Source organism: Calypte anna, chromosome 3 (genome assembly GCF_003957555.1).
Source record: "Calypte anna isolate BGI_N300 chromosome 3, bCalAnn1_v1.p, whole genome shotgun sequence".
Classification (NCBI taxonomy): Eukaryota; Metazoa; Chordata; class Aves; order Apodiformes; family Trochilidae; genus Calypte; species Calypte anna.
In genome coordinates this window covers 27,083,556-27,109,491 of record NC_044246.1, presented here as the reverse complement: position 1 = coordinate 27,109,491, position 25,936 = coordinate 27,083,556, and the positions used below count along the sequence as shown (strand labels likewise).

At 37.1% G+C, this 25,936-nt stretch overlaps 1 protein-coding gene across 1 annotated transcript in view; it reads right to left on the bottom strand.

The window, feature by feature from the left end:
- The window catches only part of DISP1 (dispatched RND transporter family member 1), a 94,575-nt gene that overhangs the window by 5,638 nt on the left and 63,001 nt on the right, over nt 1-25,936 (bottom strand). The window contains 5 exon segments of the mRNA XM_030448539.1: nt 3,654-3,751; nt 6,898-6,995; nt 7,416-7,543; nt 9,783-9,906; nt 13,869-13,898. Coding sequence (XP_030304399.1) covers nt 3,654-3,751; nt 6,898-6,995; nt 7,416-7,543; nt 9,783-9,906; nt 13,869-13,898 — 478 coding nt within the window.

The window sequence follows — 25,936 nt, the reverse complement described above, 5'->3', positions numbered from 1 at the left end:
GCTTTGTTAGTGATCCAAAGAAACTAAAAAGGCTATTTTGTTATTGCCAGGTTTGGTCAGCCACTGGCAAAGTTTTCATTTATTTTGGAACAAGAAAGGCACCTAAGCTGTACAACCTGCACACAGGCTGCATCTGAGGGCAAATTTGCCCAAATGGATCTGCACAGTGTCAGAGAATCATAAATACACAGTTTTGGAAAAGCAGTCTGAGGAGATAATTTACAGTCTTTGAAGTTTATAAAACAACTGTTTTATGGTTTATAGGGAAAACATTCCACGATTAACGGGTGAAAGAGAGGGTTCTTCCTACCCACGTAGTAAAAAAATCAGACAACCTTCTACAGCTAAGTTGTATATTGTTTCCATGAAGATTATAAGACTACCATACGCCAAGCAGCTGCAGGATGGAGCCCCTACATGTCAGTAAAACATACAGTTAAGGTAGTTACAAGCAGATGGGAATACAATTAACACATAGGGGATATAATGTTAGCTCATACTAAAGCAAATACTAGTTGGTGCTGAAATCCTGCTTATCATCATAAAAACACATAAATTCTAAGGTCTGAATTTCTAGAAAAGAGTGCATACAGAAAGCTTTGCTGCTTTTTTCAACAGAATTGTGGCCCTAAGTAAGGGCTAATTCAACAACAAAAAGAATTACAGCCAGATGAGAGCCTGTAAGACCAGAAGGTCTCTAAAGTCATCAGTTCTTCTGATAGCTGCAGTGCAAGTCATCATCCTCTCTGGAGACTTGATGCTAGCAGAACTTACCATTCAGATGTGAGGCATTCATGACTTCTACAAAGTGTTAGAAGTGCTTATAAATTGTTAGAAAGTGTTTGAATCATTTAGACACATTATTATTAGTAAAAAAATTTAAAACAAATGCTTCAACCCCTTCTCACCACTGTGTGTCTAATTTTAATTCACAACAGATACACACAGACCAGCAAAAACTGCAAAGCTGCCTATCGATTTGTTTGCCTACTAACTAGCTAAAAACCAATGCTCTCATGATGCACTCTTGTTCTGCTCAGGTGAGGAGCTTGATTGTTATATTCTTAAGTCAATAACTAAATTACAAAAAAGATCCATGGAAACATTATCTGCAACATTATTCTTTATACATACCTATTCAGCTGTGGGTGTAGCTGAAGAAGCCACCATTTAACTTTCTGAAGTGTTCTTATTTCATAGCAAGAGCTATTTTTATGGATTCAAAATGTGTGGTGTTTATTATTTGAAGTCAATTAGTTTCATCCTTCCCACAGAAAATAAAGCAGTACTTGAAATAACAGATTATTTTATGAAGAAATATTTTTCTGTTTCTATTCAGACTGCAACCCTTCGCAATGATCTATATTACCTGGGGTTTACCTACATCAGCTGTCTGTGTGACTAAACTCCTACGATTAAATGCACAGATTACTATTTCCTCCTCGACTCTTAATTTTTACCCTTGTAAAAGGTTACTCTCCACTGATTGAACTCCTGATTATCTCCTGATTGAAATGGGATATGATTAGTCCCTAGCTCAGTTCATTCATAATTGAGTGGGGTTAGTGCTCACCTGCTCATTCTGTCAGAGAGAGACAGAGGGCAATCACAGGAGCCAAACTGCCTGTGCAATAATCTCTGAGGGGCATATAAGGATCATCTCATGAGCATCTAAAGACAAAACCCACTTACATAAACAGAAACCAACCAGGACAAAATCACATCCTTGTGAAAAAATGGTCTGCTTAAGGCTTGGACTGACATATGCTCTGCTGGGTCAAACACTGGCTAGATGGCTTGGCCCAAAGAGTAGTGGTGAAGTAAGTTACCTGAGGGTAGAAAGGCTCCACATAGGGACCTGGACAGACTGGATCAGTGGGCCAAGGCCACCTGTAAAAGCTTCAAGAAGAACCAGTGTTGGATCCTGCATTTGGGCCACAACAACTCCATGAAATGCTACAGGCTTGTGGAAGAGTGGCTGGAAAGCTGCCCATCAGAAAAAACCTGGGGGTCTTGATCTACAGCCAACTGAATATGAGCCAGTAGTATACCCAGGTGGCCAAGAAGACCAAAAGCATCCTGGTCTGTATCAGCTAAAGAGTGTGGCCAGCAGTGGTATGGAAGTGATCATCACCCTGTGCTCAGCACTGGTGAGGCTGCACCTCAAGTGCACCCTGAGTTCCAGGCCCCTTGGTACAAGAAGGACATGGAGCTGCTGGAGCGTGCCCAGAGAAGACAATGAAGCTGGTGAAGGATCTGGAGCACAAGTCCTGTGAGTAGCAGCTGAGAGAACTGGGGTTGTTTAGTCTGAAAAAGAAGGAGATTGAGGGGAGACCTTATTGCTCCCTTTAACTACCTGAAAGGAGTTTGTAGTGAGGGTGGTGTCAGTCTCTTCTCACTAGTTACTAGCCATAGAACAAGGGGAAATGGCTTCAAGTTCCACCAGGGGAAGTTTAGGTTGGATATTAGGAAAACTTCTTTACAGAAAGGATTATTAAGCACTGAGATGGACTGTCCAGGAAAGTGGCTGAATCCCCATCCCTGGAGGTGTTTGAAAATGGTATAGATACTGTGCATAGGGATGTGGTTTATCAGGGGACTGGTAGAGCTTTATCAGCAGAGTTAGGTTAAAGGTTGGACTGGCTGATCTTACAGGTCCTTTCCAATCTGATTCTATGAAAATGCATGTCAGGAGACTGCCAAATGTCTTTCCACACCAAGTCAATACTACACAAAATATTATTGTTACTCAGCAGTTCAAAGGGATCCACTCCAGCAAGGGATAAGTTTGTATTTTACAAATTCACCTACTGAATGCTGATTTTATTTTAGACTTTGTCAGTAAACTTCTGTCAATTGAAACTAGACATCAATTTCAATCAGAATGCTAAATAATCTTCTAACAAATATAAAAGAAGCTATGGGAGCCTCTGAAACTGGCCATTACAGTGATTATTTTGACTATGCAAGGCACTGAGTACAAGGAAAGGCAAGAAAAATTACAAAGGGGCCAGACAGAGATGGCCAACATGTATTCTTTCTTTTTTTTATTTTTAAAGAGAAAACTAGTATTACTCTGAAAGTGTCTATCCACATCTAATCAATTTGGCCATATTTCTACCTACTGTATCAATGCTCCTTTGACATCCACCTGCCAACCTATTCTCTTTTTATGCTAAAAATACCAAAAAACACAATCCCAAAACACTATAAAACTGAGCTCCCACTAGCACTCAGAGAAATCTGCACGTGCACTGAAGTTTCAGCAGTTTTACGTGAAGGTGAAAAAGCAAGAAAAGTGGAATTATTTTCTGGGAAACAATGACAAAGATCCATGGCCTAATATTACAAGAGGAAACATTAAGCAGAAGTTAAGATAGTCCTTTCTGCAAAGAAACTTTTAAAGCAATGCTCCTCCACCCCATTCTGGGTGGAATTAGTAGCAAAGTCAAATAAATTCCTTGATATAATCTAAACGTACAAGTTGAAAGTTGATTTATAACTTTATCTGGATGCTTACTGATGATCCAAAAAAGGTGTGAACAACGTGAAGTCCTCCAATATGCTACTGGGTGGCAATGGTATCAAAACAAAACTACAAATACATGCTTCATATATGCAGGTTAAACAAATTAAATGCCATCTTTACTTACCCTCAAGTTATCTACATTGCACATTGACTTAATTGCATTCAAATTCCACAAATTCTCTCCTTCTGTTGATGTAAACACCACCCGTGAATAGCGATCACCTGAAATTACAGGAGGGGGGGTGTATACATTATTCAGGTGTTTCTAGTATCGAAGATTGAGGCAAAATCCCACCATTCAAATGCCACTGATGAAATAATTTTCAGCTCCTAGGAATCCACCTCTTTTCCAAGAGCAGCTATTTATCTCTAAGACTCTCCACATGAAAGTTTCAGCTTCCTTAAAGTGCTTAGAGTAAACATTACATCTTCAATATTATGTACAATTTAGAAGTTCTATAGATTTCTATTCAAGCAAAATATCTTCTGAAATATGACAAACGAAAATCAAAAGATCAAATTAGCAAACTATGAAATTTTTTGCACTGATAATAGTAATCAAGGGCTGACTGGGAATATAAATAATAATTATAAAGCTGTATCTACAAGAATGTTTTTGCTTTAGAAGCAAATGACTGCAGTGGAAACTGTCACGATATCCTGGAGGCTGTTTTTAGGAATTCTACGGTTCAGACACATACAGCTTAAATTTCAAATTAAATCACATTTATTAGAAGATATCTTTTAGGAAAGAAAATAATTACTTAGTGACAGTAAGATCTCCTTGCATAGCTAACAGGGGAAATACATATACAAACACAAATATAGGGTATTGCGTAACAGAATATGGTATTTTGGGTTAAGAAATGTTATCACATTAATCATAATATTCCAAAATCAAAAATGCTGAATTTTTCCCACTGCTCTAAATGTGCAGAATTTTTGTCTTTTATAAGACCATAGTAAAAAAAGACTCAGGGGTACTGCTTTAGAATCTCTGACCTCTGATCTTATTAAGATTGAGGAAACTGAAATCCTGAAGCAAAGAAAGATACCAAAAATGAGAAATACAGGTCAAGAGGAAATCAGCTGTTTTCTTTACATTAACAGACTGGCAAACGTGCCCACAGAAGCATAATTCTTTCATGACTGCCAAAACTGAGACTGCACAGAAACAGTAGTGGAAAGATTAAGAGTGAAACTTTGCAGAACCAGCAGGCAGGATAAGAGAAGTTAATTCTGCTTCAAGTTGCAGTTAATGCTCAGTAGGTTTTCAGTTCATTTCCATTTCCTTACATGAGATCTGCTCAGTCTACTTTGGTTATACTCACAGGAGCAGAAATGATGACCTTGCTCAAATCCTCTCACTGAAATGGAAGACCATAACATAATTGGGAAAAAATAACAATAAATCTCTTTTCATCCGATTTTCAGTGGTTATTGCTCTTTCAGATCAATTAATATATACAAATAATTTCACAATCATCTTTTTGTGCTCTGTTATCAGTCCTCTCACATTGAAGCGGCTGCAAAAGAGCTCAGGTCATGCTATGAATAAACACAAGATGCATCTGCTAATGCATATTCTCTGCCAGAACAAGACTTAACATAGTTCTGCAGTATGCCATGTATAAAGTCAATAAAGACTTCTTTGTCTTTTTTGTCCTCTAGTTTAGCTTAGCTTCAGAAAATACTTGTGGTAAATGTGTGGTAAAATGGACTGCTTCCCCCCCCAAACATTAAATTTATTGACTTTTGAGCCAGGAAGGGACCTGGACATATACTGGGGAAGCTGCGTGGCTCAATGGAATGCTGTGACCCTTTGGGCCACTAAAAGCTGCCAGGCAGGGAATGGCTCTGGTTGCTCCCTGAGTGGGAAAACTGAGAGATGGTCTGACCTGCCAAAGAGCACAAATCCCAACAAGACTCACACGGCACAAAATACACAATAACCACACAAAATGGAATATATATATGCTGACTCAAGAGCCGTGGGGTGAAATGTCATGTGGACACAGCAGTACACTGAGAACTGTCTCCTGAATCAGCAAAATGCCAGCACTGCCTTTCTCTGTTTATAATTTTTAAAACGTGTCAAGGCTAATCTCATCAACAAATGCCCCTCCTTTGACAGGACTAAAAAGATAAAATGACAAAGAGAATGGCTCCTGATATTGCTGCCAGACAGGTAATTCAAACTGGTATCAAATACAAGAACTAAAGAATTCTGGGAAAACCTGATTAGAAAGGGAAGGCTTGCAGTTACCAATTTGCAACCTCTGGCAATAATTGATGAGAAAAAGACATTTTTAACTATAAAAATTCAGAGGAAAAAGGAGGAAATTCGGCAGAGAAAAGCAGTGAGAAGTGGTGACCAAGATCAGCCAGCAGCAACAGGGACCCTGGGGAAGGAGCAGAGGACAGAGGGGATGAGCAGCAGCAGCACCACAACCATCAGCAGCCAGAGACACTGTGGCAAGGCAGAGATTCTCCAGAGGGTGAAAAGAACAATCATCTGTCCCTTTCTTTCTCCTTTTCTTTTCTTAAAAGCTGTTTTCTGGAGTGATTAATTTATTTATGAATGTGCTTTCCCTGCATTTTCTCCCGCTATTAACTCCTTCCTAAGATTTCTTTTCAGCGTGGTGTTATTTTCCCTGAAATAAACCATTGTAATTCGCTTAAACCATAAAGTTGGTTAACTTTTGCAGTTTGTGGGATGTATGTGAGCAGTGGCTAATATTCCCTAACAAAATATAACAAAATATAAAATAATAATAGTTACAGATCATGACGGTACTTTAGGTGGGGCTCTTTTTAAAGTTTGTTTCTATGAGGTGGGTTGTTTTGTTTGGGTTGGGTTTTTTATTGTGTTTAAGTTTTTATGTTGTTTTTTTTCTTTCTTTCCTAAAGAAATCCCTAAATTCTGCAAAACATGACCTGTGGATGTCTTTGAGAACCTATATAAAAAAAGTGTTTTGATTTAGGTTTTTTAAAGTTAAGTTGGTGGAAGGGATAAAACACAACTTCTTCCTTAGTAAAACTTAAGTTCTACCTTTGTAGACATACACAAAACACTGCTCTTACAATGATCAGCATTATCAGTAATTAATAAAAATTTTCACAGGAAATAGAACCACTTAATGAAGGACTTCTAAGTAAATACAGTTACTTTCTAGAAAGAACCAACAGATCATAGCTTTTTAGCCCAGTTTCCTCAAAGGCTTTTGCACACAGAAAGAAGGTGCTTACTGTATGTATATGAAGCAAAAGGTGTTTTCCTAACAAGACATACAATATAGAGAAGAGCTCAGAAACCCAATTCAACTGGCAGAATTTTTTAGCCTTTCTTACATTGTTTGTTAACTTACTTGGAATATCACAGAAAAAGGTATCCTTGTGGAAGTTCCACTCTGCTTGCCTCTTCTCTCTTTCATAGTGATCATCTGACCATCTGTCATCCTGATGACTGAAACACAATAAATAAATGGTTTTACCTTGCCTTAGCAAAGAGAATATCCAAACAAGTGCCACATGTTAATAGCTCTTACAATTAAGAAAACGCATATTTTTTACTAATGTTACTTTGGTATTCAAGAACTGAAACATTCACTGATTTTTGTGTTATTACGGACTTCAAAGAAAACTACACTGAGACTGAATATACCCACAATTCAAACAGATAACTAAACTTCTACATCCTTCTAAAGAGCTCATGATGGGGAATACCTAGTTCTATGTGAATGGCCCTGAGAATTACAGAAGAACAGATTCAGTATTTGTAGGAAATCACTGTCAACATATACATTAACTTCACAGAGTACTGGAGCAACTGCTATGTACAAACAAAAAAACCCAACTAAAAATAAATGAAATGTATTTTACATACCTTTTAGCTTGCTCATCTGCATATTTGAAGGGATAGTTTGCCAGTGTTGCTTTGTATCCTGTGTTTTTCACCATATTGTTCCATGTGACCAATCTCTGTCCTATGGCTGTCCCTCTTGGTTCAAAACCCTAAGAATTGCAAAATTCCATTAATATTTTTCATTCTTTAGCTCAAACGGGAAAGTGGAAACTTAATCAAAGTGATGGATAGTTTTCATTACTGAAGCATAGTTTTCTCCAGGCATCTACTTTTAAAAGTAAAATCCTTTGACAGGTCAGACAAAATAATGACCAAAGGTAGAGAGTGATAAGGGATTAAGAAGGGCATGTACTACTTCTCCCTGAGAAGTGATGATTTAGTCTGTAAAATGTTCAACACTTACTTTTCAGAACAAAGGTGTTCTCCTTTTCTGTATCCCAGTTATCATTCTCTACTGATAAAACATGATTAGGAAACTCTCAAGTATATTTTTTCATTTCTTTCAGAGTAAGGCAAATATTTAAATAATTATGAAAATAATTTTAAAGTAATTTTAGTAACTTGGCTTTTTTCAAGAAATATCCATTGCTTGTGGGTATATAAAGATATAAAGTACTATAATAAAATTAACAGTAACTTACAGGAAGAATACATTTTTATTTGAGGATAATAATTAAAATACAATCTTTTCAATAAAAGTCCTGAAAGCTACTTATGGGTAAGATAACTCATTAAAAGTAAGAAATGAGCACAGCATTTCAGAGAATCACAGAATGTTAGGGGCTGGAAAGATCAAGTCCAAGCCTCCTGCCAGGCCAGGATCACCTAGTATAGGTCACAGAGGAATGTGTCCAGGCAAGTTTTGAATGTCTCCAGAGGAGACTCCAAAACCTCACCAGGCAGCCTGTTCCAGTGCCCTGTCACCCTCACAGTGAAAAAGCTTTTCCTTATGTTTACATGGAACCTCTTATGCTCAAGCTTGCACCCATTACCCCTTGTCCTACCATTGGATCACTGAGAAGAGCCTGGCTCCATCCTCCTGGCACTTTACTTTTGTAAAATATTTGTAAACATTAATGAGGTCACCCCTCATTCTCCTCTTCTCCAAGCTGAAGAGCCCCAGCTCCCTCAGCCTTTCCTCATAAGCGAGATGTTCCACTCTCGTAATCACCTTGGTTGTTCTGTGCTGGACTCTTTCGAGCAGTTCCCGATCCTTTTGAAACTGAGGGGCCCAGAACTGGACACAATATTCCAGATATGGCCTCACCAGGGCAGAGTAGAGGGGGAGGAGAACCTCTCAACCTACTAACCACCTCCCTTCTAATGCACCCCAGGATGCCATTGGCCTTCTCAGCCACAAGGGCACATGGCTGGCTCATGGTTATCCTGATGTCCACTAGGACCCCCAAGTCCCTTTCCTCTATACTGCTCTTTCACAGCTCAGTCCCCAATCCATACTGGTACCTGTGACTGTTCTTTCCCAGACATAAAACTCTACACTTGCCCTTGCTGTATTTCTCTCCTTGTTTTAAATTGCTCCCTGACCAACCCTGCAGCCTGTCTTGGTCCCTCTTCTGGGGTGTCAGCCACTCCTCACTGTTTAGTGTCATCAGCAAACTTGCTGACAGTGCATTTTGTCCCCTCATCCAGGTCACTATGAATACATTTAATAGTACTGCTCACAGTACTGACCCCTGAAGGACTCCACTACATGCAGGCATCCAACTAGATTCTGTCCCACTGACCACATCTCTCTGACTTCCTTCCTTTAACCAGCTCACACTCCACCTCACTGCCAAAAATTACTTTCTATCTTTCATTATGGATATAGTTTCATCCCCAGAAGGGCACTTAGAATCCCCTTTCCTTTAATAGATCCTGGCTCTCAATCTTGGAAACCTGATTTAGAATGTATCAATGTTATATGTGCTGTACATTTAAAACTGGGATGATTTTATGTAAGTCAATGTACAGCAGTTCTCTTGAAGGACATATGAGCTTTCAATGGCAAAATGCAGAAATAATTTAAACTAGTGGATGATGTCTTCTGGTGGCAACTGCATGTTTGTATCACTGTTAGCTGCTCCAATGTCATGATGCAATTTTAAATTTTTTTTTTAATCAGAGGAACTACAAGGGTCTTTACCACTTCATTTATTTTGTGGATTCGTCAGACAGAACTGGCTTCTGCAAGCTTATTAACAACTGAATCTCCCAGAAAACTGATTCCCAAACAGATTCATAGTACAGGGAACCTCCTGGGCAGATCGCAGTTTAAGAGGAATGTATTGATCGCTTCACTTGCACCTGCTGTTTACTGCTATCACTGATATACCAGCAAACAAAAAAATACTTGTTTGACAGGACATTTGATTAATATTTACCTACCAGCAATGGATCAGAGAAATCTGGGAGATCTGGAACTAATATTCCAACAAGGGCACACACCACTATCAACACAGTACACATGCCCAGGACCACCACGGGCCAGTCAGCAATCAGCGCAGCATAACTGCAGGGGGGGTGCAGAGAAAAACACTTTACAGAAATGCAAGTTAGACACAAAATTAACCCATACCTATATCAAGAACCATGTTGAAACATTGACCTTTTTTCTCTATTTTTCTTAAGTGAGCTAGCTATCACACATGGATGGAACCCATTTGGAGACAGTTTATTTCTACACTTTCTTTTTCAGTAAGAAAACACAAAATCCCCACACATTTTATATCAAATCTCCCAACTGAAACTTTCTGTTCTTACAAAGAAAAGCTTTTCATATCAGACTATTACTTTTTCCACCAGGATGCTGACAAAAATGCAGGCTTTAGCTCAGATTTTCTTTGTGCTGCTACAGAGGTAGTTGACTACTGAAATAAATATTTGTTGGTTAGAACATGTGCAGTACTTAAAACTGCCATTGCAATGATGTACATACAATCTACATAAAATGTTTTTTACAGAGAAATGAAAAAGAAAAGCTTACATGAATTGAAAAACATTGTTTAACACCATTTTTTAATAAAAAAACTTTTTCCTTATTTTATACTCCATATTTGGCATGGGTATTAACTATGGCTGTGGAACACTAGCAAACAAATGCTTTGTTAAAAAATTAATGATAGAAAACATCAGTTTCTTTTTGCCATCTTATGCTTTTTTTAAGAAAAATATTAAAGTGAAGAAAAATCTACCTTTAAGTAGAACCCAAACACCTATCTTGTCTATATTCAAATCAGTCATTAAAAAAACAGTCAAACCCTAGGTACAAATTATCCATAAAATCTGTTGTAAATTCAAAGACACAAGGAAGTTGTGGCATGATACATAAACTAATCAGCATTAATTGTTTAGACTTATAGTATAACACAAATCCTTACTTTTAGCTCCTAGATCACTATATTTTAAGAGTGGAAGAATTTTTTTCAGAAATATAACTTTTATTTTAAAAAGCATTTTTATTTTTGTTAAATTGACAGAAAAGTATCAGAAAAAAAACACTGAACCCAGAAATCCTAATTTCTTGATTATTTTTTGTTACAGTAAAGACTTGAATTAATAAAGTTCATGTTTCAAGTGTAACATTGTCTCATTTTGGGAACAAAGACTGTAAAGATCTCACAATGTTTAAAAGGCATTAGAATAATAATTTAACCTATGAATCATTCTATGCTGATAGTCTCTGTACACACTAAATATTGATCAAGAAGACCTATACTCTTACTTCCTCCTCAAATTACATGCCATATAACAGGGAAGTTTCTAGCAGAGCCCTCTTCTTACTTATTTCTACTGTCTTAAAATATTATGGTTCTTTTCCAGTTTCATGGTGACTAATTATCTAATCACAGCTCAATTATTTGCTCCACAGAAATGTTCTGTCCCATTCCTGAGGGAGGTAATGCCCAGATTCTCACTCCAACAACAGCTTTCCAGTGTGCAAGCACACTGCTGGCTTCTTGTAGCATGTGGGAATAGGTATGGTCTAGGGGTCCACAGCTTTAAGGGGCAAGGATCTCAAGGATCTTTAAGGGGCACTGGGTGGATCTCAATTTCTGATTAGGTAAATGTGAAATAATCCTTTGAATTCTCATATAAGAGGTTAATTAGCAAAAGGCTGAAAAGCAGTATTAAGTTTCTACTAAAGTGAGTCACAAAAGGGCAGCTTGCCAAATGAGCAACTGTACACAGTTGAAGCTAAGGGAAGTAAATGACTTAACAGAATTTTCCTATTCATAGGAATAAATGTTTTCATAAACACCAAGTGCTGGACTGACTAGCTAGTGCAGGCATTTGCTCTGAAGTCATAAAAATTATACCTTAAAGTTTTATTTTCCTATTCATCACTAGTGTCAGATTTATCCCTTTTGAGATGTTGTCTCTATACTTCTATTCTCAGCTGAGCAGCTCTTAAATTGGCTAAAATCTTCAGTCACTAGCTGTAAAAGAAATTATGTCCTAGTTAAAGTGTTTAACATGTTAGTAAGACACATAATACAGTAAGCGCTTGCTCACACCTACAAATTTGTCCTGTTTCTTGGATCACATACTGAAATTTAGATAACCAAAGCTGACCTGGGCTAGAACATCAAGAAGGACTAACCACACTGTATTTTGATTTTATTTGTCTGAGTGTCATTTGATGCTGCTGAGGGTTCTGGCCCCAACCAAGTTGCCTACAGCCAGCCTTGATCCCAACCAAGCCACAAGTGGCTAAAAAGTAAATTTATTTTTCACCCATTAAGAAGCCAAAAAATGAGTTTAGTTACTTTCTATTTTCTCTGTGAAAAGTAAGCCACTACCCTGACTTAGATTCTGCATAAATGCCCACTTCCTAATAATGTCTGAGTTCAAGAGGAAAGCACGTAAATCAATTCCTTAGTCAAGGAATCACTCGCATTCAGAAAGCACATCCTTACTGCTAAGCACATTAAAAAGGCCAGTTGGCCAATATGACTACACTGATAAATTATAATTTCTTTTTATGTCCTCCAGCCTACTTAAGCACTAAATGATTAATTCTCCATAACTGTGACAATGACTGAAGTATCTTTTTTATGCCATTTCACCCCCGCTTGCAACCTAGTTGTTAGAATGGTGACACTGCTGTAAGCTGCCTTGTATCATCAAGACACATATAGATTTCCTCAACTTCTTTCCTTTTGCTGTTTTTCACACCCTTAGAAAAGGTTTGAGGGGGTTTTTTTGGTGTCCGGGTTTTCGGTTTTTTGATTGCTTTTTTTTTCATATTTTAAAAAATTAAAAATGCTTAGGAGATTAACAGTAATTAATATAATCTATACTTATGTCAACTATTTATCACCACTAAAAAGTGGTCTCAAGCAATTTGCCCTAGGGTGATCTAAGACCTAGGATGCTTTCTTAATAATAATAAAAAAAAAGACAGTACTCTACTTTTCTTTCTCATTTTAAGCTATAGTATAACACATGGATAGTGTTATCAGAACCTCTATACACACATACTCAGGTTAAACCACTACTGTCTCATATAAAGAGACAGAAACATACCATGTATTGCTTCCATATCATGAAGAGGTTGCTATGAGCAATAGGTATTTGTGTGGCTGAATTAACATAAAACAGACTATGTAACTCAGAGCAGGTATTGTTCCTTCTGAACAGGCTTGTTCTTTACTGAATTCAAATTTTAACAGTTTCATGTAAGTTGCTCTGTTGTTTTCTCTGACTCTGCCATTCTTCAGAGCATACGCAGTCCAAACCTCATGTTCTTGACAATGTGGGGTTTCTGGTTTTCAGAAGAAGAAAAGATCATTATGATGAAATTTCTGAACTTTTCTGTCAGTGTTTTATCATTATTGATGGTATGACCAAGCTGCTTCTCAGAATAAGGCGTAATCAAAAAGGTACCGAGTCACCGGAGTGTTATCCTTTTGCAGAAAGTGTATATACAAAGAGAATGGCATGGACTACAGTAAAAAATACCATAAAATATCTGCCAAAAAGGAACACTGAAATCTGCATAGATTTAAAAATTCTGGTCCAGTATGCTGAATCCAAAAGCCTCTCCAGAAGATACTAATGGAAAGACTAATCAAGGGGAGCACAAGGGTCTGGCCATTATCTGTGGTCTATCCCATTCCTGCTCTCCCAGGATTCAAAGATGTGTGATTAGGGATGTTGAAGAGCTTTTTCCTGGCTCCCCCTTTACAGTGTTATTTAGGGACCCACTGCAGATCAATTCTTCAAAATGTTGTATGAATGTGCTCATGCTATCCACCTCCACAGCCACCTATGGCAGTTTCAGAAACTCATTATCCAAAGCACAAATACTTCCCTTTTTATTAATTCAAAATCTGTTTTAATTTCATTCCCTATTATTTTGCTTTAACATTCCTTAGTCTTGCATTGTGTATGGAATAACAGTTTTGCCATCATCTTATCTACTGCCTTTATCAATCTGCAAATCTCCCACGTGACAGTATTAGGTCTTACCTTTTTGGTAACTTGAATGGTCTGGCTGGTCTGAAAAGAGAGAAAAAAAAGAGAGTAACTGAAAATATATGAAGCACTCATGCATGTGCCAATTTGTTTAATTCTTCCCATGCACGGATAAGCAGCTGGATTATAAAAATCAGATATTTTAGAATATGAGTTATTTTAAAAAGCATACAATCATACTCAATTAAGTCTCTGCAAACAAGTAATTCAGAGAATAATTACAGCTACAGACAGCTGGGTTTTCAAAAGTGGAATTTTATGCAGTTAATTTTTGGGATTACTGTTTAAGAGGCTTTTCCAGTTTTCAACAAGAGACCAAATAAACAAACATTATACCAATTCACTGCCATTGAAAACCATGACACAGATTACACATGATGGGAATGAACAACTGAAACACCATGTTCTGACATTGCAATTCATGAATCTTCTTGAGTGCCCAACAGAATTCAAGTACAAAAAAATATTTTGGATATAAATTCTGTCTTGCTCATCACGCAACAAACAGAATGACAAAGGGTACCTCTATAGACTTTTCTATGCAAGTTTCGGTTGTTTGCTAAAAAACATACAAACAACATTACTTTGATAAGAAGACTGCAAAATAAAATATAAATTACTCATATCTGCTGCTGTTCAGGGAGTACTTCATTTTTTTTAACTCTTGGATCAGTAAATTTCACACACATTTCACTTCAAAAATCTTCACATGAAGATTAGAGACTGGATGTGGCACTCAGTGCCATGGTCTAGCAACCGCAACAGTGGTTCAAGGGTTGGACTTGATGATCTCTGAGGTCCCTTCCAACCCAGCCAATTCTATGATTCTATGATTCTATGAATCTGTCAGTCCTTGCAAGAATTTGCTGTCTATGAATGTGACATAAATCACTCCAAAGATGTAAATATACTATGGCTTCAGCCAAGTTATGGACCTGTTTTACCACCAAGGAACCGGTACAGAAAACCAGAAACATCTGCTGGAATAATCATTTCGTATTTCTACCCTGAGGTTTCTAAAAGTGTAAACATTTGTATGCTTACACACCTCCGGATAAATGGCCCAAACTTTGGACTCCTCAGAAATTTTCACTGAATGTTAAAGCTTGAATCAGTGCACAAAAATGACATTTTCTGTCCTTCAACTTACAAGGTTCAGCACACTGGGTTGAAACTCTAGTCAAGAGGAACAAAAACCTTCTGGCATCATCTCAGGTATCTGCAACCATGCCTATACGGGGTGTGTGTGCTGCTCAGACTGTTCTAACTCTGGACCACTGTAAACCTAAAGGGGAAATAACCCATGTAGAACTGAGCCTCAGAAACACCACACTCTGTTACATTGAATAAAAAGCATAATCCACTGCAAAACAGCTGTAAATGCAGTAACAGATCACTTCAGATCTGCTCAAAGGACTGCTAACTAACACGGAATCGTAGGATGGTTCAGGTTGGAGTGGATCTTAAAGATCATCCTGTTCCAACCCCTCCTGCATGGGCAGGGACACTTCCCACTAGACCAGGTTGCTCAAAGCCCCATTCAACCTGGCCTTGAACACTTCCAGGGAGGAGGCAGCCACAACTTCCTTGGGCAACCTGTTAACATGGCAACAAAAGGGTGATGAAAATGTAATTGACAGCATAGGGCAATATGTGACCATTCCTGTTATCCCTTCACTCTGCAGGCAAGATGGAAGAAGAACTAAACTATCCCAGCTGAACACTGACGCTAAGCCCTCTTTTCATCTTCATTCACAATGACTCTCAAGCAGTATAGTACATAAATGAAACTACGATGGAATACCAAGAAATATAAAGCTAATATAGTTGTTTCTTCAAGAAATATGCATTTAAATTAATATGCTTTAACAGAGAAGCCCCTTCATGGACTAATTCAGTGTCAACACAGAGTGCAAACTGAATGCCTGCTTTCATGTCTGTCTGAAAGAGAGGACAAAGCTACCGAGTCAGGTAACAGATTTTTGTAACTGCAGCATTCACTCTTGGTTTACAGTTTGAAGATAAATATATCCTTGAATATTTAATGTTAACACGGTAATTCAAACATGGATTTCTAACTTCTATTTGTAACAATCTGCATTTCCACATCAGTTACTTGTGAAAGCAAGTCCCATTTTTATCTGTGCCATGATGAACAATACCATACAACTATTTGGCACCACCAGTAGCAATCTCAGGACAAGAACTAGCACAGGCTGGTGTAGCTCAGGTTTATACTGATTATATAAATGCTTATATGACAAGTCAGGTTTACACTGGCAGATAAAATTGCTTTCTGTATCCTTGGACAATCATTATTGTGGTTTCCATGAAATTATGGAGACTATGTTTAGCTGGTTCATCCAGAGAGCCATGCCCATGTCTCTATGCAGTCCCTCAAATACTTGGACAGTGAGGTACAGAACTGCCTCAGAATCATCTGAGGTCCTCAAAAAGCTGGAGAGACAAACGTAAGTTGGGAAGAACCAGTGTGTCATTGATACTATTCTGGGGGTGGTACAGGCATCTTCTCAATGTATCTTCTTATAGGTTCACCCTTCACAGCTCTTCCAGTCCCTTCTGCATGCTATATCTTAGTAGAGGTGCACATTTTAAATAGCTCTCTCTTCAAATTTTACCCTGGCTTTCATTTATGTCTCTGAAACCAGATGTCAAAACAGATACTCTTAACAAAGCAAAAAATTTGTTTAGACTTTCAAAAAGTAACTGATGCTAATACCCAATACTGATGCTTTACCCAAAAGAGGTAGAAATACCAACACAACCCTTTCTTATCCTCCCCTTTTCCCAACAAAACCAAACATTTCCCTCGGGTTCCTCCACCTGTAAAATATATTCAGTGCTGAACAAATGATGAAGTTCTTCAAAGTTAGGGAGGGTTAAAGGTCACACCTGCTATCAAACTGTTTTGTTTCAAAAACTATGCATTAAAAAACCTGTGTACACTTGGGTGAACTCCAGCAGTGTAACCAATCCCTTGCAGCTGTTCTGATGACTCTATTATATCAGTCAATAGTAAAAGTTATCCCTGAAAACCATGCCTGAAAATTCTTTAGTTATGCTCGAAAATACAGAAATGCATGGCAAAAAAATGTCTTTCCCATTTAATTAACACTGCTGTGTCTAATTTTTGAAGCATAATACTTTCATTTAGCCAGATTAAATAATGCCACTAATGTCCAGAAAAGAATGTAGACAGAAGAAAAAATCCTCCTCAGTTTTCATGAGAAAGAAATGGTACATTCCATAATATTGCCAGGGCAAACCCCAAGCTGATCTGGGTACTGAATTACATCTGTACTTTGTTATCACAAGTTTGATAGTGGAAAGTGACAATCACAGTTGTTTGTGAGGGAATTAGCACAACTAAGTTATCACACAAATTATAATCACTGATTAAAAGCTGATATATACTGTGCATCAAGGAGAGGGAGAAAGGAATGGGAAACAAAAAGACAAGCTCTATTCTACCACCATTTACTGGAAGTCTCATCCCTTATTCGACAGATGCTTTTCTTCACCCTGTCCTTTCCCAATGGTTAGGTTAGACTGAACACCACACAATTAGAAACGACCTAATAAATCAGTAAATCTCCTGGGCATTTCTCAACATGAAATATATTTGGTAGTCCAGCAACCTTCTGGGCAACATGCTGAAAAGAAGGAGGAATGGTGTTTTTAAAAAGCATTGCTATAATATCAAAGTATTTACAAGAATAACAAGAGTCTCAAGTGGACAGACCAGGGCACCCATTTGGACTGGACAGCTAAGCACTTAACTGCAGCATTTCTACCAGTATTTTGAGGAGTCAGGCAACAGAAAACACTTGTGCCTTTGTGCACATACCAACTTTAATAGGGGAAGTTCAGATGTACAAAACAATACTCTTGGTTTACATTCCTTTCAATATGGGAAAGAAGATGACTGGTGCTCTAGTTTCCTGAAGGGGAACACACCATGCCACTCGGCCCCCTCCTATCTTCAGGTTCTCAATGAACCCAAAGTTTCCTTGCAGTTGCAGGACTGAATTAGTTTTCTTATGGGATTTAATAGAATAGCATGGGTCTAATAGACAGGGGAGTCTGGTTCTAATTTCAACCACAATGAATTGCACGTTTTTTGAAATCATTATTATTATCAAATCTAGTTGTATAAACTTCATATTACCTGGACATTATACAGCAGAAAGCAATTTTTCAAAAGAATACTCCTCAGCATAAGACCATTCCAAATTAATTTAATACTCTAATAATAAAATTATGGACAGCTTGATGGTTTTGCAGTGCATTTGTTTCATTAATCTAATGCACATCAAAAGAACACAAACTTAAACATCTCAGAGGCCAACGAAAGTACCTAGATATTCCAAGATATTCTTTTTCTGTCTTTCCTCACAATCAGTGACCTCCTTTAACTCACACCACAATGCTAGCTGCTTACTGAGAGGTTGCAAAAGCCCTGCAGAAGGGTAGCCATGAAACAGAAAATTAGAAAAATGGGCAGTGTTTTGAAGCATCATTTCAAGAGAGTTTTTTACCTGTTGTGGACCAACCAACATTAAAAAAAAAAGCAAGCAAGCCTTAGTGGTTATCAACAACCTAAAAGGTTGTAAAAGATACTAATATGAGTTTGAATATCAATAGTCCTACCTACACTGAAAGTAACCTTAAATGAAACAAAGAAGTTAAAAAGTGTCAATATACCCCAAGAAATACTTTTGTATGCACTTATACAAACAATGTCTTCCTATACTATTTTAAATATCTACTATGACTCTGCATGTTTCCCTGGCTGAACATTTGACTTCTGAGTTAGTTCACAACACTTTGCTGCAATGAATTTCTATTGAGCAGTGTGCAGGGACTGGAGCTCAGATGTAGAAGAGCTTTACCCCTTTGCCTATTGGGTTGCTACCCCTGCCACAGGGCAGCACAGGGGCACTGCCTGGGATTGCTACACCCAATTCAAAGGCAACAACAGCACTACAGGTAAATCTGAAAGTGTCAGTGCGGGTGTTTCCGCTCTGTTTGTCCTTAGGAGTGAGCAGCTAAGGGAAGCAGAAAGCTGGGCTCCAAGCAACAAAATCCAGCTGATTTTGGTGTTTTGCTGAAGCTAAGCCAGCTTTCAGCCTTGGTAGAAAGGTACCATGTCCAAGCTGGAACCAGCACTGATTGAGGAAGCACTGCTCTTCTTCAGACCATCACTTGCCATCAAGCAGTTTGTTATGAACCCCCAGCTGAATACACCAGAAGCATTGCAAAAAGATGTGCACCAGTCTTTGCAACCACTTTTCCTACTTCAATGTAGAAACTTGTCTCAGATGAATAAGTACTGACTGCTGATAAATATCATAAATATAACAAATCCAGCTGGGTTGCATGCTTGGTGACATTGGAACAGTGACAGCCAATTTCAAGGCTCATGCCCAGGCACTACTGAATAATGGAAATGATCATTGACAGAAACTCAACACCTTCACTTTGGTGCCAAGCTGCACAAAATATTGAAAATAATGTAGAACTTACAGCTATTTATAATAAACTGTTACAGGGTTGTACATGATCATTAACAGTATTTCAGATAACACAGCAGCAGAAGCAATCACTACAATTGCTCCAGTAGAGTGGGATCCAGAATATGTTCTACTTTCCTCATGCAGGTATTCATCAAAGGCATTTCTTCTCTTGATACAAATAACATCACCCCCATAAAAACACATAGCATAATTTTGTTAGAGTGTACTCTTCTGGACACAAACTGTATCTTCTTTCTGAAGCACCTTGTATACTACAGGTGTCTGAACATAGCGATAGTAAGAAAAATAATCATTAAAAAGTCAATTGCAGAAAAATTAATTTCGCACTCTTGCTTTTCACACATAGATTAACTTTAGTCAAAACTGTTGTTACAATAAAATCCTGTAGTTACTGGGGGGAAAAAAGGTCAATACAAAGACACCCCTGCCAAAGTACTATGAGGTATTTAACCTCAACATTTCACTTTGCCATAGGGAACTTATTTCCTTCGTTGGAGGATCTGATACAGGAGGTGATAACAGATAGTTTTTTGCCATTATTGCACTCAAGGATAAGTGAAATCCCTGCAGGACAGAATGAGAGATGCATCAATATTGTACACCTTCCATGAGAACATACAATACAAATTAAATCTTGGCACTAAATCTCATTTTCAGAACTTCATTTACCCATGAGAACCATTTGACTTGATCTTAAATATAAAGCTACCTGTTGCTGCTATTATCAGGTATAACATGTACTTGCTTTATCATTTTATCAGTCACTAAGAAAATAAATCCAACAGATTAAGTTGCCAAAAATACTTCTTACAAACCTCCCAATTTTATTTTTTTTTGCTATGATATAGAGTTTCTTTGATTCTAGTAATGAACTCTCTCTAGATGGTTTTTTTTAACATGCAGTGTTTATTGCATTTGTCTGCTCTTAGCTTTACTTATTTACTTCTATAAAGGAAGAATAGGACAAGCCACAGAAGAGGTTGTAAACATGACAGGGAACTGAGTTTTCTGGTAAGTTGGTTTTTTTAAGGTTTTATTGAAAGAAAGAAAAATGCAACAAATTTTCTTGTTCTCTCCCACTTAAATGTCAAGGAACAATCAAAAGTATTTTAATCTTTTTACCTCTATATTATCTGGGAAAGATGATATATATAAAATATACAATAAAAAACCTGCTAAAATAAAGCAATAAAAACCTGGTAACTCATCCCGTTAAAAAGAGTGAAATCTCAATTTGCACCTTTGCTTAACCTTGTATTTATAAATTATTTCTGCTAAGATTATTCTTATGCGTAAAATAAAGCAAAATGAAAGTCCTTGTAGTAGAGAGATGAAAAATCAATATGCTATTTTGCAACTGTTTGTGGGTGTTTTCAAACATTTTTATACTTGAGATGCTCTGTTTAAAGGTTTCTGTCTGCTCTTGTATTCTTCCCCACCCTATCAGTTCCAGCTGAGGATCTGCTCTAGGTTCACAGCAAGAATGAGCAAATAACATTCCCTCTCTGCAAGAAAAGCAATTGTGAGGAAGGTGTTAAGAAAAACAGCACCACTGTCTAAGTGATTCTTGCCTCTGATTTAAATTTAGCATAAAAGGCTACACTTCACTGACCTATGGCACACACCCTGCACAGAACCAAGATCCTTGAATGTCAGTGGCAAACCTTCTATACTTCCCTAAGCCAAAGTTTTGCTTACTTTCTTTCTGCTATGAAATCAATATTAAACTTCACTAATCTACTCTGAAAAAGTAACAGGTAGTTTTGACATCTCCCAATCACAAACTGGCAGCTCATGCCAACATGTAACAGAAAATTATGATCCCATCAAGTCAGCAGAGATGGGAAAAGGTCAGTACCAAATAACAGACATGCTATACATATGTATTTCCTTTGGAAATTATTTTGATAAGTTCAGTAACCAAATATGATTCCTTAAATGCTAAAATTAGAACTGCTGTAGCTTTAGAACATGTAAATTACTTGAAATTTAAATACCCTTAGAAACACCTCCTCACCACCTACAAAAATCTCAAGGTTTGGGGTTTGGTTCCCCCTCTCCTCCTTTTCCTTGCTCCTCCATATGGATGGTATATATGCAGGAGCCCAAGGTTTACTTACAAGGTTTTCAGTTTAAGATTCCTTAGAACCTCATTGTTGCAATACTGACTTGCAATGCTTTCCCTCATTCAGCTTCAATAACTGAGTCAATGTTATCAACTGCTAGAAAAGTTGGCTCTTTTCCTTAACAGCATCTACCTGGTTCACTTGTCTTGCACAGTAAATAAATCATCTTCTCTGTTGGGAAATCGAAGTGTCTGAAGAAGTAATATACAAGTAATATACAACCTAAAAATATTTTTCCTCCCCTAAATATTTCTCCAATGAGCACAGCCACCTTTAAACACAGTTCCCAAACTGTCAATAAGAAAACTGCCATCAGGCATATTTCAATTGAGTTTTCCCAGCTTAAAATGGCAAAATATATACATAATTTAAAGCATACTATTCTTCAAAAAGTTTAAGTAAAACGATATATACATATATCCCTTTAACTTCTGAAGCACTAAAGGCAGGACCACATATAGTTGTACTTGGCAAGTTAAAAAAAAGTTCTGAACCATTCAAGACAACTAAAAAGGCTTAGTAAAATACCACCATGAATCATTATTTGAAAACAAGCCAGCAGCTAATTTGAAGCAGACTAATATTATTTCAAGATCCTTCACAAGTCTAAAACCATTAGTCTTTTTTCTTTTCTCAGTAATTAAAATGAAATTAATAGATATGTTCTGGGATTTAAATTATGATGATAACGTTTTTCAGCATTTTTACTGACAAAAAAGTTCCTTCATCAGAAATATTTCATTTCAAAGCTGGTTTTATTATACTTCCCAGATGAATGGAGCAACACAAGGTCACATCTTGTATTTCTCTGACATGCAGGAAATAACATGACTCTAGAAATCACAACATACACAAAAGAAAAAACTTCATCCCATGATACCAAAGAGAATGAAAGACATGTACAAGAGCACCTATTTTTATCAAGGTATTTCTCCACAATGGCTGAAATCCATGTTCTTAGAGGCATTAATGACTGGCATTAAGCATTTTTGAGGTTGACTCTGGAGCAGAGAGACTTCAGACTGTTATCCATCACGCTTCATCTGGTACATGTTTCAGTATTCCTTCCTGTGCAGATGTAGGGATTTGTGAATGTAAGTCACCAGGGGGTTCAGTTCTGCTCTCAGAAAGCCTCCTCTGACCAGAGAGCTTTTCCAAAGATAAGACTGCATACCAGCCCTTACAATTTCTCCAAATTATTAGGCTGACTATGGGATCAAAGGCTATTTTTTATCTTTCTACATATTTGATCTCTTGCATCTAATGGAAATATTATGACTTAGGTAATTTTCTTCCTAATTTAGTGTTTAACTTCAAATATACGTTTTGGTGTTGAGCTGCTGTTCAAATGTATGCAATTTTAGTCACTTAGAGTATCATAATTTTTACATTACACAACACAAGCATATATTCAACACAAAAGAATTAGAAGGATTTACTAATTACACAAAAAAGACACTTAGCTTATACTGATACAGATGAAAAAACTATATATATATAATGCAACATCACCTTTTGTACCTCCTGAGATTAAATTTCTTTTGTTTACTCAGTAAGTAGCACATAAAAAAGGGAGTATTTACTGTATGTTCAAAGGTTTTTAGTATTGTAGCACTAAGACTATGAACAGGTTTACTATAATCAAAACTGTTCAAGCAAAAAGTCAGCACAAGTTCATCCACCTGACTGAATGAACTAAACATCCTACAAACTAGAAATGTAACACAAGAATTTTGTAGAAAGGAATCCCACTATCATCACAAAAAGTACTAGAGAAGTGGGAGAAGGGATGAATGTAAGCTTTTCTAGTCCACCACGTACATCTATTTATGATTGATTTTTTTTAAAAAAAAGCAAATTTCCAAATAGAAAGGCCAGGCTTTCTGAAATATTATCAATTCTAGTAGCTTAGGATTTCTACCTGTAACCTCCCTTACCTGTACTGATCTGTTACTGGTACCATCTTATTTTCCATTTTGCATTGATCAAGGACTTTTAAGAGATTTCTTTATTAGACAGATTATCCTGGATAGAAATCTCATAACAGTCTTAATGCAACAAAATTAATGCCTAATTGCACAGGCACCCTGTGCATTTCTCTGTTCCTCTGCATTGGGGTTTTTGTTTTGTTTCACTGTTAAAGTACCACTGACTACTCCAAAACATGCACATCTGTTATTACTTAGTAGGAGATGAAGACAATCCTGAAATACCGTCAGAGAGGAATGATATGGTTTTGGAAGGAGACAGAGACAGACAATTATGGCAGCTTACAAGAAGCTTTCCAAAGCTGATGTTCCTCTGTGATCTTTACTCCCACAGTAAGGAATACTTAAAACTTCTAACAAGCAGGAATACCCAAATCTTTCAAATGCCATCTATTTAAGAGTACTGAAAAGACATCACTGGTCACATTGTAGACTTCTGCTCTTTTGTCGTCTGGAATTGTCTTGTTTCATATTTGAACCTTAACACAACCTACTATTAAATTAAAATTGCATGAGAGCAACTATATGTGGTCAAAGCATCTCAACAAAACTGCTGTCATTTTAGCTGTTCAGCCACATGTTTTTTTTTTCTAAAAACACTTATGTAAATGTTCAGTTTTAAAAATCTCAAAACACCAATTAGTCCTTCCCAAGAATTAACACAGGTTTTTCAGTCAATTTAGTACAAAAGAGAAGAGTCATGGGTTCTACCATTTCACTCATATTATCAGCTTTAGTCTGAAGACTAATTCAGAGGCCTGTCAGACTGCTCGTTTAGTACAAGTTCTTCTCTTGTTCAAGAAATGGTGAGGGACACAGGGCATGGGAAATCTATCTTCAATCACACACAGAATCTGGAATTTTACATGGCAGAGACACAAGATCATACTACAGCCAGGCTGATACTAAGCTGCACTCAAACCAGAGCAGTAGCTTTCGCAAGTCTTTTTTCCTACTGTAAAACATCTTGCTTCAAAAACAATCTGAAATCTAGACCAAATACTAATTTGCTTAATTAGTACAATAAAAGCTTGCAAAAATCCCTTGGACTAATGAATTAGATTGTCTTTTTTTAAATGCACTGAAGAATTTTCTAGATGCATTATTTTTAATCTGATTAACCACTGAATTATAAATGGCATTTTCTATTTATAGAATGTCAACCCTTTGCCTTCAGCTTTGTGCAAGACTAATGGATAAAGTTTCAGCATGTGGTTTACATGGAACAATAATTATCATGGGAAGAGCAAATGGAATTTATATAACCAGAACAAAGCTCTCATACTAATAAGCAAAATTAAAAGCAAAAATCAGTAAAATAAGCAAAAAACAAGAGAAGCACAACTCCCAATTACTGACTGACTTGGAACACTATTTCAGAGAGAGAAAAAGAAGACAATTTATTTGTCTGGTTGCAGAAGAGCTCCTCTCCACATGTGCCAGAACAGAGACTCCCACATTTGGACTCAGATTCAGAAGGATGCATGAGACTGTTGCACGTGCCCTTTACTTTCCTCAACTACACAATCCCCAAGTAGCCGCCACCAGGCTACTAATGCTGGGACATGAAATGGAACATCTAGTTTGTGCTTCCCATCTGCCTCCAGCCTCTTCATTCTGAGAATTAATTGGATAAAGAATTCCTATTTTAGCATGGAATAAATTGCTTAACTAAGAAGAGAGCCTGAGTTTGCATTGTTCCTGTAATAATTACCAAAGTGAAGGAACTCCTGATCTACAGCATGAATCAAGATATCTGCAGCATCCTGAACACTCAAAGAAATGGTGGCAACTTCTTGTCTTAGCTGCTAAGGGTTGGTAAGAAGTTTCAGAAACAAGCTTAAAAAAATCTGACGTAAAGGGCTTTGTTCAAGACATTTATTTTTAATCTTCTAAGGGGAAGAGTGTATCATTAACATATAGCACAAATACATGCAAAAGTATTTTGTACAAAAGACATTAGTACACATTTCAGATAACAAATAAACCCAAATCAATCTTTTAAGCATCAATTGCAGAAGAAGGTAACAATTTTGAATTGAAAATATACAGATAGATGGAAAATACTGCTTTAAAACCTCCATGTAAGAGCTCTTGTGCACTGTTACTGCTGCTGAAATGAGACTATTTAAAAATATAGCATACACATGTATACATATAATCAGCTCTGCAAGCCATGCAGAATGTACTAGATAACAACCATCCTATTCCTGGATTCAAGCAGAGAGCTGTTCATAACAAAGTCTGTTATTAAGATTGTATTTAGCAAATATTCTTTTGCTTTCTGAAAAAACAAGAGCTTCTTATTTTTTACAGTTCTGATCTTTATGCAAGTAACTAGAAGGAAAACAAAATGGGTAAGAGGCAGCTACAATGTGCTAAACTTCACT